Source organism: Pelecanus crispus, chromosome 5 (assembly GCF_030463565.1).
Source record: "Pelecanus crispus isolate bPelCri1 chromosome 5, bPelCri1.pri, whole genome shotgun sequence".
NCBI lineage: Eukaryota > Metazoa > Chordata > Aves > Pelecaniformes > Pelecanidae > Pelecanus > Pelecanus crispus.
Window position 1 is genome coordinate 24,665,635 of NC_134647.1, and position 15,345 is coordinate 24,680,979.

General features: G+C 45.4%; 1 protein-coding gene across 1 annotated transcript in view; it reads left to right on the forward strand.

The window, feature by feature from the left end:
- Nucleotides 1–12,052, forward strand: part of MAP3K20 (mitogen-activated protein kinase kinase kinase 20) — a 91,774-nt gene extending 79,722 nt beyond the window's left edge. Inside the window, exons 17-20 of the mRNA XM_075710588.1 lie at nucleotides 5,684–5,800; nucleotides 7,361–7,435; nucleotides 8,490–8,640; nucleotides 11,373–12,052. Of these exons, the coding sequence (XP_075566703.1) occupies nucleotides 5,684–5,800; nucleotides 7,361–7,435; nucleotides 8,490–8,640; nucleotides 11,373–12,052 (1,023 nt within the window). The remainder of the gene's footprint in view (nucleotides 1–5,683; nucleotides 5,801–7,360; nucleotides 7,436–8,489; nucleotides 8,641–11,372) is intronic.
- Nucleotides 12,053–15,345: the final 3,293 nt, after the last annotated feature.

The window sequence follows — 15,345 nt, forward strand, 5'->3', positions numbered from 1 at the left end:
CTCCCACAAGCGGTCCGCGGGAAACGCTGCTGGAGGACGGGGCTGGCTCAGACAGCGGTGGAAGGCACCCGTGCAGCCCTCAGGGAAGGGACTCGTGTTTTTCATGCGTCCACCTTCACAGTCCCGCTGTCGCAGGCAGGCTGCTCGTGTGCGTGATGATGCCTGCGACCGCAGCAATCCCCTTTTGCTTCTGATCACATGGCAAGGGCAGCTTCTGGTAAGGCAAGGCAAGGCTCAGGACCGCTGTTATCGCAGAGCTCTCCATCTCAGCTGCTGCAGCCCGCTCTTCTCGGGGCACCAGCCCCCAGCACGTAGCGGTGCCCGCTGTTTACCGTTATGTTCCCCTCCGTGGCGGCACAGAGCTCCACAGCGCTGGATGTTAAAGAAAGGCGCTGTCAGGGGACAGATATTTTTGGTACCGCTGGGTGGTCTGCGTAGGTGTTAAAAAGGCCTCGCGCTTCTCCGGGTGAAACTCCAGCCAGCCAGTGCCTGTCGCCTTGCAGAGGAGTAAGGGCTCTGGCTTTCGGAGGAGGCACCCAGGCAACTGATAACATAAATAAATCTTTCGCTTGCTTTGTTTCTGTACGTTTTAAGACCATCTCTCTCGGAAGGCCTCCCCTCCGCCCCTGTTTTTTTCTGCCTGCACAGCTGAAACAAAACCGGCGGTGGAGCCACCTTCTCTCGCTGGAGCCTGGCTGGCAACAGCCTGCCCTGACCTGAGACACCAGCCATTGTTAAGGGTATAACACATTTACATATTTTGCAATAAAACATCAGTTATTTGCATTACTGTGTCAAGTTTTATTTGATTCTTTCACCTAAAAATGACTCATTTTCCTTTCTTGTATTTTAAAAACCAACTACTCTAAGCTTGTTTGAGAATAATCAAAAATTGCCCATTTAGCTAGAAGTCATTTTCTTTTCAAAAGGCAAATGTTATTTAATCTTTCAGCTGTTCATTGTGCCATCATAAATACTTTCTTTTCAGCACAGTTGTGGGGACTGAAATGAGCCCACTAATTGCCTCCCATTTCGACTGACATGTGGTGGTTTAGTGGAAAGAGAACACAGCGGGGAGAAGGAAATAGGAGGCTGAGAAAATGAGAGCTAATTATTTTCACTGCCTCATGTCAGGCTCTGTGTCAGCCTTGTTTTTACAAACTGGAAGGTTTAGCACTAAATAAAACAAACTGGCGTCATGTTTTTATATACTGGCAGTGTCATGGAAGCAGCTGCACATCTCAAAGACAATATAATGCCTGCATTCGCATGGACACCATCTGACAGCCACTGTGAGCCACTGCTAATGAGGATATCACAGTGGTGCCAAGTGAAAGGTGCTGAATTATGTATGATTCTTCATCAGTGCAGCAATAGTCCTGTACATCATTATGAGACATTGTTTTGCTGAAGAGATTAAAACATTCTTAGTTCCAGACCCTGCAACCTATACACGCTACAAGAGGTTATTAATGGAATTTTTAGGGAGAGTTTCTTGTGGATTTCTTTTTGGTTAAAAATATCTCATGGGACAAAGCCGTGGTGGGTCATGACACTATATATATAAAGAAGAGAAGCAAATTAACCATAATTGTGTTATCTTCCTTTAAATCCAGAATAATAAAATACAGTGTAGCAGGGTGATACATAATGATAAATAACCCAAGTGCTGTCACTAGATGTTCAACTCTAATGCCTTTAAAACAGCAGGTTTCAGCAGCTGAGATAGATAATAGCTAAGAATGTAAAGGAGCTTCTGGGGACCTAAATCATCAACATGCTACTACTTTTAGTACCAGCATGACCAACATTTTTTTCGTATTTGTTTCATCTTGCGTTACATCTTACTTTTCTTCTAATATCCAGTTGCCTGCTACAATGCTGTTTCCATTTTTTCTTCAATCTTAAAAAACCCCAAAGTTTATTGCAACCACTGATTTTAAAACGAATCATGGATTTGGGCCTCCTTGAAAAATGAGGTGTCTCCCCAGCAAGAGTTTTAAGCTGCTGTTGCAGGAGACGTGTTTGTTGTTTAAAGCCTGTGCCTGATCTTTTTCATTTCCCTTTTGGTTTTTGTTGCAGACGTTAGCACATAGGGGGTTAAAGGAGTATTCTCACCACAGTAAGCTGGAGACTTAATTTTTAAAGCGTTCTTATTTTCTGTTTTGAAGCTGAGAAGTGGCTCAAAATACGTGTGTGATTCGCTTTGCTTTTCTACAATCATTTGCAGAGGGTGCTGATTTATTTGCTTTGTCAAAGTGTTATTAGGAAATATTTTTCACACAAAGTTTTGCTGGTTGTGCCTCTCAGATTTTTTTAGAAAAACAAAAGGCTGTAATTCTTTATTTAAATCAAAATCGAGCAGGTAAATACTGGGGAGTATTTTAATGCTTGAATTGCAAGGTGTCCAGGGAAATCTCTCTGAAAGACTTGTGTAAGTGTATTTATCAACAGACATTTTGAACAAGCCATTTCCAAATTATTTTCCCGCATACGTCTGGTACTAAATGTAGTCTCGATCGAAGAAATCTTATGGTTCCAATTCATCAAGGAATTGAAATACGTATACTTGATTATTCTAGCCAAATTTTTGCTTAAGTGGCCGAGCATCTCTCTTCTATTCATTGCTAAATAAGAACCTAGAACTCAATTGGAAAACAGGGAAATATGTCTCTTTCTGCAGCACACGAATCTCGCATTATTTACCGTGTGGTTGAACGAAATGTCTTACTTTGTAAGACAAGTAGCCACCTACTTATCTTAGATATTTCCCAGGTGCCTGGATTCAAAAGTCACCTAGCTGCTGTCTTTTCTCCTTCCTTCCTTCTCTCTTTCTTTCTGTCTTTTCTATCTTTTCTCTTCTTCTCCCAGCTTCTCCTTCCCTTTCTCTCCTCTCTTTATTTCCCTGTCTTTCTCTCTTTCTCTCTTCCCCCTTTTCCACTGATGATTTTACAATAACGCAAAATGAAAACCTTTCCAAATAAAACGAGACACGTATTTTTGAGTCACCAGAGAGGGTACGCTTAGTGTGGTAATTTGCCCTTTTGGTGTCTGTGCGGTGTGGCTGGAGAGGACTCCAAGGAGGACCGAAGGTTTGGGGGCTGGATTTGAAGGACGGGAGAGCGTATTTCTTTCTCTGAAGCTGCAGTTCGGAGCCAGGGAAGGCGGTGTTTGTGCAGGGCTCATGCATCCACAGCTGCGTGGGGCAGCCTGATTTGTTACCGCACGGAGAGGGCTCCTGCGTCTGCAGCGGATCCGGCGAGGGGCCGGGCACTGGCAGGTGCCCACCGCCTGCCAGACCCTGGATTTACACAGCTTGTCAGCCTTTTCTTTAGAGATGGTAGTTTGATTCATGTTGTTTATTAAAACGAGCTCACGTTTGTCAGATCTGGTCTGTAGGGAGATGTGAGTGAACGGCGCAAAATCCTGAGTCGTGAAGGCACGGGATCACTGGCACAAGGTGTGGCGCTCGGGCGCTTGGCACTGGTCTCATGGCAGGAGATGCTCTGAATTAACTGGAAGACAGTATTTTCTGTCAATGTTTTGTTCTCTCCTTGGCTCAGGTGTTTTTGTAAAACTTATAAATATCATCAAGCATCTTGTCTCTAACCTCAGGTTCAATCTGCAATAGGAAATCCAGGTAGCATGAATTTAGGAAGTCCTGCAAAAAAGTCTGGCAACAAGGATGGTGTGGGCAGGGAGAGGAGCACAGTTTGACAGGCGAGGAGGAGTCAAAGACAACTTGCTTTGCTGCTGATGTTCAGTTACATAGCACGTACGGTCCTCAGCCAACATCAGGGCCAGTGCGTCGCGCTGTACCTACCTGGGAAGAGACAGGCGTAACCCCGGGTTAGCTCACAGCCCAAAAAAGCAAGACAGAAAAAGGACGGGCAAAGAGATACACTCCATGATTAGGAAACAGAGGCACAAGGCAACGTCAGTGCCTTATCAGGTTGCACAGGAAACCAATGGCAGAACTGGAAACTGAACTCAGCGCCTCCGAGTCTCAGTCCGGTGCCCTGACCGCTGGACTGTGGTTCCCATTGCTCAGACTTGCACCAGGGCGATGTGAAAACCAACTCACATGTCCACTCTGCTCATAAAATGCTGAAGCTTTCAATGGGGACAGATGGACACAGAGGGCCAAATGCTTTCATAAGCATAATTTGTTGTTGTGGTTCGGAAATGATTATACTCCAGTTTTCTTTTATCTTGGAATTGCCAATTCAATGCCTGATTGAAAGCTTTGAGACTTCTGAGGGCTGAGCTCCTACGTTACATTTATGAGAGATGCACGTGCAAACACTAGCAGATAATGGCATGTGCGAACGGATACTTTTTAGGCTGCTGTACGTTTGTGTGTGCAAATAACTGCTTACGCAAGCCCTTGGCCCTAAGCGGCCATCTGTGTCCCCATTGAAAGTTTTTGCATTTTCTGAACAGAATTGAGAAGACTGCCTCCTGCAAATGCTGAGACCGCACCTGCCTGGCCAGCGGTGCGCGGCGGACGCAGACCCTCCTGAACTCCCGGCATGTCTGGAGGAGCTCCTGTCTCTGTGAAGGGCAGGTCCCCTCCTGCCCGCATGGAGATGGAGACGCTCTGCTTCACTGCAGAGTTGTCCCTGTTGTCCAGCATTCTTTTTTTATAATTCATGGGATCGTAAATGGAAAACGTACAGCCCCTGTTGCCCCTCAGGGGACTGATTTTTGGAGAAGCTCGGTGCGCCGGACAGTATCTAATCCCCAAAGCACCTGCTGGGCACACCAGCAAGTGTTGGCTGGTTTGCACCGTGGACAGGCACTCTCTGGTCCCCAGTGGGAGCCTCCCTGGCCCCGGGCACGACCCCCGGTCCCAGCGCTCAGCCCATGTGGAATGTCGTGCAGGATGCTGCCAGAGCCGTCAGCTTCTGCCGGCTCACACCTGTGCAGTGGTGGGTCTTGGCCCCATGTTCAGCTCATGGGATTATTTAAGGATACCTTTCATTGCTTTGGTTTATTAGACTCACTATGATTATTTTTTAAGCTGAGCTTGCTTATAATTAATAGTGCAATTGGAGGTGAGCAGAAGTTGAGTATGCTCAGTGCCTCACTGGGCACTCAGTATCTGAAATAATTAGGCTGTAATAACCGGCTCATCCTCTCGTCCATTATTTGAGCGACTGTCTTAAAGGCGTTTCACAGACCCCTCTGGTCATTTGTTCCCGGGTTCGGCGGGAGTATGTCCTTGGGGCGGGCTGCCAGCACTGGCTGTGAGCCCGAGCGACAGCTCCGGCCGCTGCCCTGTGCCTCCACCGCCACGCGGGCGTGCGGAGCTCCCGCGCCGCCCGCTCGAACGGGCTCTCCGTCCAGGTGGGTGACGCCTCTGTCCTCCTGGGGCCCTTCAGGGGATCCCCACCTCTGAAGACATCCAGACCTGTCAACGTGGCGACTGTCTCTCAGGGTGAGCTAAGAGGAGAACGAACAAGAGAACCCGAGGGTTTTCCGTGATGAACACTTTTACCGGAAAACATGCATATCCTAAAATACGTATATGTTCCTTATCTTTCTCATTGGGTTATTTTTTCCCCCCCATATATTGAGGATTAGGTTTTGGGTTGTTTTGGCTTTCAGTTTGGTTTCATTTTGGGTTTTTTTTTTTTTTGTGTGTTCTAACAGTCCAGCATTCTTCTTTTATAATTCATAGGATTGTAAGTGGAAAATGTACATGGAGATGGACGGGGATGAAATTGCAATAACCTACATAAAAGATGTGACATTCAACACTAACCTACCTGATGTAGAGATTTTAAAGATGACAAAGGTATTTACAGCCTTAAAGCTTTCACAAATTCACAGATCTCAAACAAAGACATTAAAATACCTCAGCAGTCGACTTTTGTGCTTGCGGAAGCTCAATCTCTTGACAGCTTTTAAATAAAATGCACATTTTAAACAGGTTTGTATCATAATAGGAGTTAGGTATTTTGGTTCTCTTTTAAGCTGACAATAATGTTAACAATAGAAAAATAAGGGAAGGAACTAATTTATATTTTCTTGTTTTAATTCCATGTTATGTCCTCTGAATTTATTACCCCTTTTAAAGAAAAGAATGTTCAAAAAATTACTTTCCTTTTCAAGAGAAGAAAGTGATTTAAATGTTCCAGTTTGAAACTTCATGTGATTTGTCTGGGGTTTTTTTCCCCTCTCTTTTTTTTTTTTTTTTTTGACGTGGTTTTAGAACTTTTACATGGTTCTAAAACTCCCTCTTTCATGCAACAATGGGTCACAAAGACTAAAACTCATCAACAGACAGTACAGCACTGAACATCTGCAATTCAGTGTCACTGGGCATTTTACCTCATTTCAGAACCTGCCTGTAAATACCTACCAGCCAGCATTTAGACTGCTTTTACCGTAAGCAACGGAAGCTTTGTTAATGCAGAGGGCATTCTGTTTGCTGTTATTTTAATTGTTTGCTTTTATTAATATGCTCCACTTGATAATAGCTAACAAAATTAATTTCTAAATGAAAAAATATACAGCTTGATTACCTATTAGAATGCTGCTCTAATGTGCACTGATAAAAACCCCCAAACTCCTGAATGCTTTTAACTGTGAATTTTTTGGGGAAAATTTTGGGGGAACCTTTGGTTATTTTTTTCTAAAGGAAAAACTGAAAATCAGATTCTCAACAGTCAGAATTTTAAGGAAAATGTGAAAATACGAGTATTTGCCAAAAAGGATTCTCATATTTCATTCATGCTAATACTATTTTTATAGTTAGTGATTTCTGGAACAGCAGTTGCATCATTATTATTATTATTATTATTATTATTATTATTATTATTATTATTATTATTATTATTATTATTATTATTTTGTAAAATAGTTTTCTGTTTAATTTTCATCTTGGACATTTTAATTTTTTCCTTAAAAAAAAGAAGGCTTGAAGTTAAATAAACTAATAACTAGATAAAATAACATTAACTTTGCACATACTTCAACATTTTTACATCTGTCAGGGAATATCTCTGAGAATCTCTAGATATTTGCTCTTGCTGGTCTCTGTAAATCTAGCAGAAAAAAACCCTGTACATGCACAAGAATGAAAAAGGTTTATGCCCCCAGGAAAAAATTCCATGTTGTCTTACCTACTGTCTGTTATTTATAGAAATCTCTTCTCTGTTCCCTTTTGTAAACCAGGAAGTAAATAATTCCAAAATATATTGTTTTGTCTCCTAAGATTTTAAGAAAAGTATTGATGTTAACAATATGGAAACAGATGAAAAAAAGGCAGATGTTGAAAATATCTTTGGGGTGTTTCAGAAGCAAGTCAGGAGATGAACAGCACCTTATAAAACTACCACCATGTTTTTTTCAGCCACCGTTTGTAATGGAGAAATGGATTGTGGGGATAGAAGAACACCAGTCAGTAGAATGTGTTGTTACGTATGAGGTAAGCTCTAAGAAACAAATAAAAAAATTGTTTACCCAAGATAAAACCTACATGGGAGGTGTGGAAATAACATCCTCTGGCTTTGTTATATCCTATAATTCAGTCTCAGCAGCCTGTAATTAATTGTAAAATCTAAAGTTCAGAGCAAAAGCTGAATGAGGTTTACAGAGACAGTGTCCTCAGACTGCCTGGGACGGCTCATTTTCTCAAGGACGAAAACTCCTTTTGCTTGAAGTGTAATGGTCAATGTGGTGTGCAGTACTCAAAGAGCCTGTTTTTTACCTTTTCAATGAAGTACTAATTAGGAGACCAGAGGAGCAACAGGAGAAGAAAGAAAATGAGAAGTCAAGAGTAAAATAAGACAAAATAAAACCTGGAAGACAATTGAATGTGATAGAAATTAGCCTTTGTAAAAAGAGTTTGCAGTTACTTACAAAAGTGTTTTTATAAAGACCAATGCAGTGCATCACAAGGAGACTAATAATGAGATTCCAGCTCTGTCCTGAGCAAGGATTCAAGCAGTGAAGGAGAGAGGGGGAAATCCTGGACCTTGCTTGCCTGTCTCAAAAGTGAAGAACAATAGTTTTCTTTCAGCCTGAAGCTTCTCACAGGAGTCATAGGCCCTTAACAGCAAATTGAAGAGCTTGATACTCCAGGAAAGTTTTGTGGAGGGTCCCCCTGCAAGAATACCTGCTTAGTCCTACCTCTTTTAGCAGAAAGCACTGCCCATTTGACGCTTATTTTAATACAACTAGGAAAATCTATTTTTGTGTTTGTAGAGGAAGGCCTTCAGATCTTTCCTCTACATGGTACATGAATTGAAATAGTTATTCACTACCACATTTTTAGCATAATCACAAAATACCAGCCAAAATTATCTAGAGTCTAAAAATACTTGAGAACTGGCTAAGTGGCTTTGCAAAACAAACTCTATATTGAAAATGCTGCAGCCGCCCAGGCACTAGTGGAAGTTCCCTCAGAGCTTAGTGGGTTGTGTGTTGTTATATCCTCATGTGCATTTTGTCCTCATGCATGTTGTGTCCTTCCTGAGCAGAGTGATGTTAGAGCTCCCAAAACCACCAGGCACATCCAAGCTATCTGCTGGAGCAAGGTGAAAGCACAGGATGAGGTCGAGACAGTACAGCTCATGATACAGACCTCGCTCCCCAACTCGGAGGGGAATTCACGAAGCAGATCCGACTCAAGTAAGTCAGTACATGCGAACTTTATTGCTGACATGGGCAAGGCATATACAGGGAGAACAGCAAAAAGTCAATGCCATGACTCTGTTCCAACAACAGAGCACATCTTGCAGCGTCAGATGGCATTGTGGTCCCTGTGGTGTCTTCATAGATGCATGCAGGAGCACCCTGGCATGTCTGACTTAGCTTAAAGGCTAAACCTTGGGTAGTAACATGTTCTATATCACAATGTGATTTAAGGGGGATGACTTGTATGGTCCTATAGAAAGCATGCTGGAAGCAGTCCATGGCAATTAGCTACAAATCTTTCGTCTACTATAGTCGCTTGCAGCTGCACATCAACAGCAGACATAGAGCTCAGATCCTTCTGCTTTCATTTTTTTTGCCGTGAACGGTGGGAGAGCTTATCTGTCCCTTTGGCACATGGAGGAGTTACACGAAGGTACTAATGCATTGTCAGCACCCAAGTGAATAGGCACAGTTCAGAGGAGGTGGGTTACCAGCCAACATGAAAGCTGTGCCTCAGCTCTAGCAAACCTTCTGACCTGTCTTCTTTACCAGACCACCTACCCTAGGTTTAAAACACCACCAAATCCAAGCAAAAGGTAAGGGTAATACCTTAGAAATTACTGAAGGTAATACCTTCAGAGGCTAAAATAACCAGCAGTGAGGGTACTGCCTCTGTGGGCTGCCACATAAAGCATTTCATTCAGTGTACAGAGTTGGTGGCTCAGAGACTGTACGAGGGAGAAGCCCCCCAGCCCACGAGAGGCGAGAGGCAGCCGCACAGGGCACACTGGGAGGTCCCTGCTGGGCAGCTGGTCCCTAGGCTGGCGACCATGGCTGGTCGTAAGGAGCAGGGACTGAACAACCTGAGGGTGCTGAAGGGAGCCCCTCATTCAGGACAGCTTCGGCACTGGTCCCACAGGGCATGTGGTGGCCACCTGAGAGTTGATAACAAATGAAGATCCAAACTCCAGTCCTGAGCCTGCTGCTTCCAGGTTTCTGAGGTCTGTCTTTTACATCCACAGCCTTGGTAGGAGGGCACAGGGGAACGGCAGAGGAGATGGTGTCTAGCAAGTGCATTTCAGCATGCATGTTTGTTTTGAAACTGCGACTTTCAAGGAGGTTAAGAAGCAGAGAAGGCAATTCCCATCTGTCTTTCCGTGAAAGGAGGCTCATCTCCCAGTGCAGCCAGAGCTGGGACACCACCACACATGTGGTGGTGTCACACTCGCACTTCGACAGGAAAGACAGTTTCCTTTTGACATATTTGACATTAAATTGAAGTGATTTAAATCTCTTGGGATTCAAGCAAAGTCTGGGGAAAGGAGGAATGGAAGAGACCATCCATTACATCTTAACAGGAGCAATCCCAACAAGGACAGAGCCGCTACCCAGCTCCCACAAAACTCCTCACAGCCAATGCAGCGTTGCAGTGAGAGGCAGAGGGCCCATGGTGTAGGGATTCTTTTCCTGGAAAACCAGCAAAAGGCGAGAGAGGAGCTAGGGTCCTCTGTTGAAGATAACATTTCGGTCACATTTATGCTGCTTCAAGCTGGCAGGGTTATGCTTTCCTGTTGGAATGATATTAGCAATTTTTAAGGACAAATCATTCAAATCTCTCTAGAGCAAAATTATTTAAGCTGCTCCCTAGGGGCTTTTGGCCAGAGCTGTGGCCTCAGATAAGAGGAATTCCTGGTCTCTGCTCTACCCATACAATAGCAAACCAGGCAGCCCTCGCAGTTCAAATAGAAAATTTACAACTATTGTATTTGCTACAGGCTTTCATGCAAACCACAGGACTGACTTTCAAAAGCGCTTCAGTCTGATCTCTGGGAGCTACAACTTTAGTTACGATCCCGGGGCTGTGACAGTAGGTGTGAGGGAACTGGAATACCCCGAGTTGCTCGCAGTCAAGCACTGTCTGGGCTATCCTGGCTGAAGCCTGCTGCCTCACCAGCTTTTCCACATACAAAGCTGATCTTCTGCGTGAAGCTGGACAGAGTGGTATAGCTGGGACTTAGACTCAGTATCTGGAGCGGGCAAAGTGGATTGACTTCTGAATCTGTAGTAATAATAACAATTGAAGTGGGTCTGGTTGTTGTGGTGTGTAGCAGTTTGAAGAGAAAACGTAGGGAGAAGAGGTGAGTTTGGCTGCCGCAGCAGGGATTTGCACTGCAGTCTGCACCACCTCCGTCTGTGCGGTCGGCTGCCAACGGCGTGACCGTGCCGGCTGGGAGAGACACAGGTGGAGGGCAACGCTGCAGTGGTGCCAGCACCTTGGGGTGCCCGCCCCATGCCTACTCTGGAGGTCTCCAGGCTCTTTTGCAATGAAAGGTGGCAAAATCTGCTGAGGCTGCCAAGAGCATGACAGGAAATGTTTAAAACCAGGTTGGGTTAAAAACACTGGGAGGCACTTGGGAGTGGGAACCCAACTGAACAGCCAAATGGATGGTTCAGTAAGTATCTTCTAGTCTAAGCTCCATAATCTGCAATGGCACCAGAAATATTCGTGTCCCTTGCTGTTTTAAAACTGCAACATTATGTTCATAATGTTGAACATACTCAAACCTAGGACTATTTGCTGCAATGTTGGGAGTGAAAGGGTGGTCTGAGATATGTTGAGGTTCTTCAGAGAGAAACCCTGGTACCTAACTTCACACCTTCAGTAAACCAGAGAGCGGTTTCCATCAATTCACAGAAAGCTGACTCCGTTTCCATTTCTCCGCCAGGCATCGACAGCCAGTGGATGCAGACGCTGCGGATGCACCAAATAGCGAAAGCCATTTCTCTCCAGCACGGCCACCCCCACAGCCCGACCACCGTCACCCACTACCTGCCCTACCTTCGCAGCCAGGACTCCTATGCCGCTGCCGTGAGGAGGACGCGCGGTCCCGTCAATTACCAGTTCACGTCCATCAGCCACTCCAGAAACTCCTCTCCCCTCTCACACAGTTTAGTAAGAAACCTCTCGAATCTGCACCTGAACTCAAAAGGCAGCAGCACCTCCAGCACGGCCTCCGACACCCCTTCGGAGAGGGACAGGTCTGCCGGCAAAGGCAGAAACGCCTCGCACAGCGGTAACTCCCGCAGCTCCTCGGACGGGCGGCACAGCGGGACCAGCTCCCCGGTGCCGCCGCGGCACTCGGGAAGAGCCTGCAGGACTTCCTCGCCAGCGGCCCCCCCGGCCTCCCAGCACCACAGGTACCCCCGCAGCCCTCCCCAGCCCAAGGCCATCCCGGGCATGCCCCTGCAGGGCGAGAGCGAGCCCAGGAGGGGCGAAGGGGAGAGCAGACTCGGCGACGGGGGGTGGATAAAGGTGCAGCATGCAAAGAAGTCCCACAGGCAGATGGCCGGCAAGCCGGGGAAGGAGAGAGCCAGGGGGAGCTGGCGGGGCCGGAGGACGTTCTGAGGGAGGAATTTGCCCCTTTATTTAACAAAACGTTCAACCTAGAGAAGGTACGCCCGCTCCTATTTAATTCGCTGCACTGAAGCCGGGATGCCGCCTCCCTCGCTGGTGGCCTGGGGCCTGCCAGCGGAAGGGGAGAGCCGCCTGCCTCTCCTCCTGTCACGGTCAGCGCCGGGGGATTTCATGTGGTTTTCTCCTCTCCCTTTGGCTGCTCGTGTTCTCGGTTGACTGAATGCGCACTGATTTGCTTAATATTTCAATAATAAAATCAGTAAGGCACAGCTGGGTGCCATAATAAAAGGCTCTCCGTTTCATCCTTAGGGAAGGAGTTGCGCTGCTACATCTCCCCTCGCCTCGCTTATGTCTCCAGATGCTGAGTCTGGCTCTGAGCAGGGTCTCCTCACCCCTTGTTCAATCTGCCTCTGCCAGGGCTATCAGAAGAGGTAGTATTTTTATCAGACCAGCATAGCCTGAAAAAACAGGAAAGCAGGGAGATTTTTCTTCAGGTCTACTAGTAGCTTCACTTCTCCACTTCCAGCTTGCCGTCTCCTCTCAGGAATTTCTCACCTCGCTCTTTACTAAAAGCCCTGACACCAGCTACCCAACACCACTGAGCACACTCTGTTGCATACATAGTTGTCATAATCAGGAGGAGAAACAAAAACTAGGCTTTATTCTTTCTGGGAAAAAAGTAAAAGTAGAGGGAGAAAAAGGCATTGCCTTTATCATAGTTACATCTAACCCCACTGAGGTCTACGATAATGTTTATCCCTGGGCAGCAGGCATTTTTTAATTGAATTTTTAAATGTGGCCAGACTTGTGTCGCTTTTGTCTTTTAGTCTTCAGGTAGTAAAGACAAGGTCAGCAAAGTTTGTGACTAATGTGGTCTTTAGCTCCACCGAGAACAAAGACACAGCTGTAGACTCAGCAAGTTTCTTCATGGCCTTTTCACTCCAAGTTGATTTCACACAATTAGAAAAAAAAAAAAACAACCAAAGTTAGGGCTTCCCAAGATGCAAGAGGGGAAAATAAAAAGGAAGAAACAGATAAAGGAAGCTGAACCCAAGGCAATGCATGGTACCCTCTGAAAGCCAAGAAACTGTAAATTAGAGATGCCTTTGAACAAGTTGCTACATACCATCCATGCCAAGCGGTGCTCGCTGCCACGCAGTTGTGAGCAATGCTGGAGGAGGTGCTGGCACATCACCACCCCGATGACCCCCGTCACTGGACATTCAAAAGGACATATAAATTCCCTGCTCCACACAAAGGCCACTCTTGGGGGTACATGCAGCTCTCCTCCCTGTGATTCCCACCAGCTCCAATGAGGGCTAAGCCCCATGGTGGGTTTCCCAATACCTACCAGAGTGAACTGGGACTCACATTTCATTAATTCAGGACACGGTCCACTAAAACCAACAGAGCAGGATGCAACTGATACCGGGTGTCAAGAATTGGATCTTTGTCATTTAAGCACCTTTTCCTCCGACAACAGTTAAGAGCAGAAAAAATAGTAAGAAGCTTTATCTAGAAGGGAATGGAGCTGCACGTGAAGCTCTGTGATAACAAAGCTTGCTGCTTTCTTGTGGCTTCAAACTGGTTGAAAGCTAGTTAGTAATCCAGCTTCTGGCCCTGGTTTACTGAATCTGACAACTAATTTGGGGGACGTGGACAATCCACTACTGGATGTTTCTCTGTCGTAACTTAGCAGGAGACTGGCATTTTGTCTTGGTTTGGGGATCCTTCCCTAACATTTCTTGCCATGACCCAAATGGGCTGGAGGATACCAGCTGATAGTAACCTCACCTGAAAGCACTTGCTAGAAATGTGCTTGTGTTATTAAAATTTGGATATGCATCTCAGGAAGCAAGATCTTGTTTCACAGTTGGGTCTGCACAAATCCTAGAAAGACACTGCAAGAGTCTGGAAGGGTACATTTCTCCTCCAGGGTGATGAGGATGGCAGTGTAGTTGTACAAGCCTGAAAACAAGGCCCTACCCAGCAGACACTGTGGACTGGTGGTGGCAATTCAAGATTTATCAGCTGCCTGTGGTTGATTGTCAAGATGTCCAGCAGGATTCCTCTGCTGTTTGTAAGCAATTTAATACTGTGCCTAATTTTAATCTGCAACATACTGTCTGTCCACATCTGTTGTATTAACGTGTTCATTAGCATTTAAAGGAGTGGATGGTATTGATCATGCCTATTAAAATTAAACAATCATGCAGTAGTGACTGATTAGAAAACCTCTTGCTGCACCAGCATTGCTGGTTAAAGCAACAGTTAGTGAACTTGTCAAAAAAAGGAAAGTCTCAGCGAGATCTAGTTTTCCATCTCATTTTTATCACTCTTAATGTGGCTACTCCCTATCTTGGTAATAATTCATTATAAGTCAAAATATGCTTACATTTTCACCAAAGCCGAGCAATTTATTTCCATGTTTTACCAACATGCAGCTAGAAGACCACGCACAGCAACGTGGAAAATGACACAGTCTTGGGCAACTACACCTCAGCAAATGTCTGCTCTCTGGAAAGGAGCCATGCTTCATTTTCTTAGGGTTTTCTTACAAGTCTGTTAAAGCCAATCATATTTAAGTACCAGTATGTCTACATCAGCACACTAGGAGCTGGACACACTGCCCTCCATCCATACACACATCCTCGGCAGTGCTACGCCCTCCCTCCGTGGCTGACTCTACAAGTGGCACAAAATGTCACTGCTGTAGAGCTGCCCCTTGTTTTCCTGGCTCTCCTTTCTGTTGGTCTTCGTATCGCCGTGCGCTGATGTTGCTGTTTCCTTAATCCCCAATGGTACCTGCATTTTCCTTTTCCACAGTTTAAAATGCTCTGCATTATAAGAAGCCAGCTCTGGGATGGCTGCTGGAATGGATGAGGAAAAATAGCGGAGAACTTGTGAAGGCAAGTTCAGAACTCACTCAAAGTGAGTATTTGTGTCCAATGGGGAGAATGTTTACAAAATCAGATACAAATTTTCTTTTCTTTTTTTTTTTTAATTAAAGTGGAAGACTCTGACTGCCAGAGTTTACACAGAATCTGTTTGTTCGGCAACATTTTGCTCTGGATCTTATGGGAATCACAAGAGTTGCCCAGCTCCCTCTGGATGCCAGACATTGGCAGAAAGGTTTCAGGGTGAACAGCAGCACCTCTCTCCAGCCGTTAGTTCTTAACCCAGCTGGCGGGTTGGGAGAGAGGGAGGAAGTGGTGCTCAGCACAGACAGGAAGAGCAGGTTAACCTCAGCATTACGGTCCTTGGTTTTCTGAAACTTTACAGGC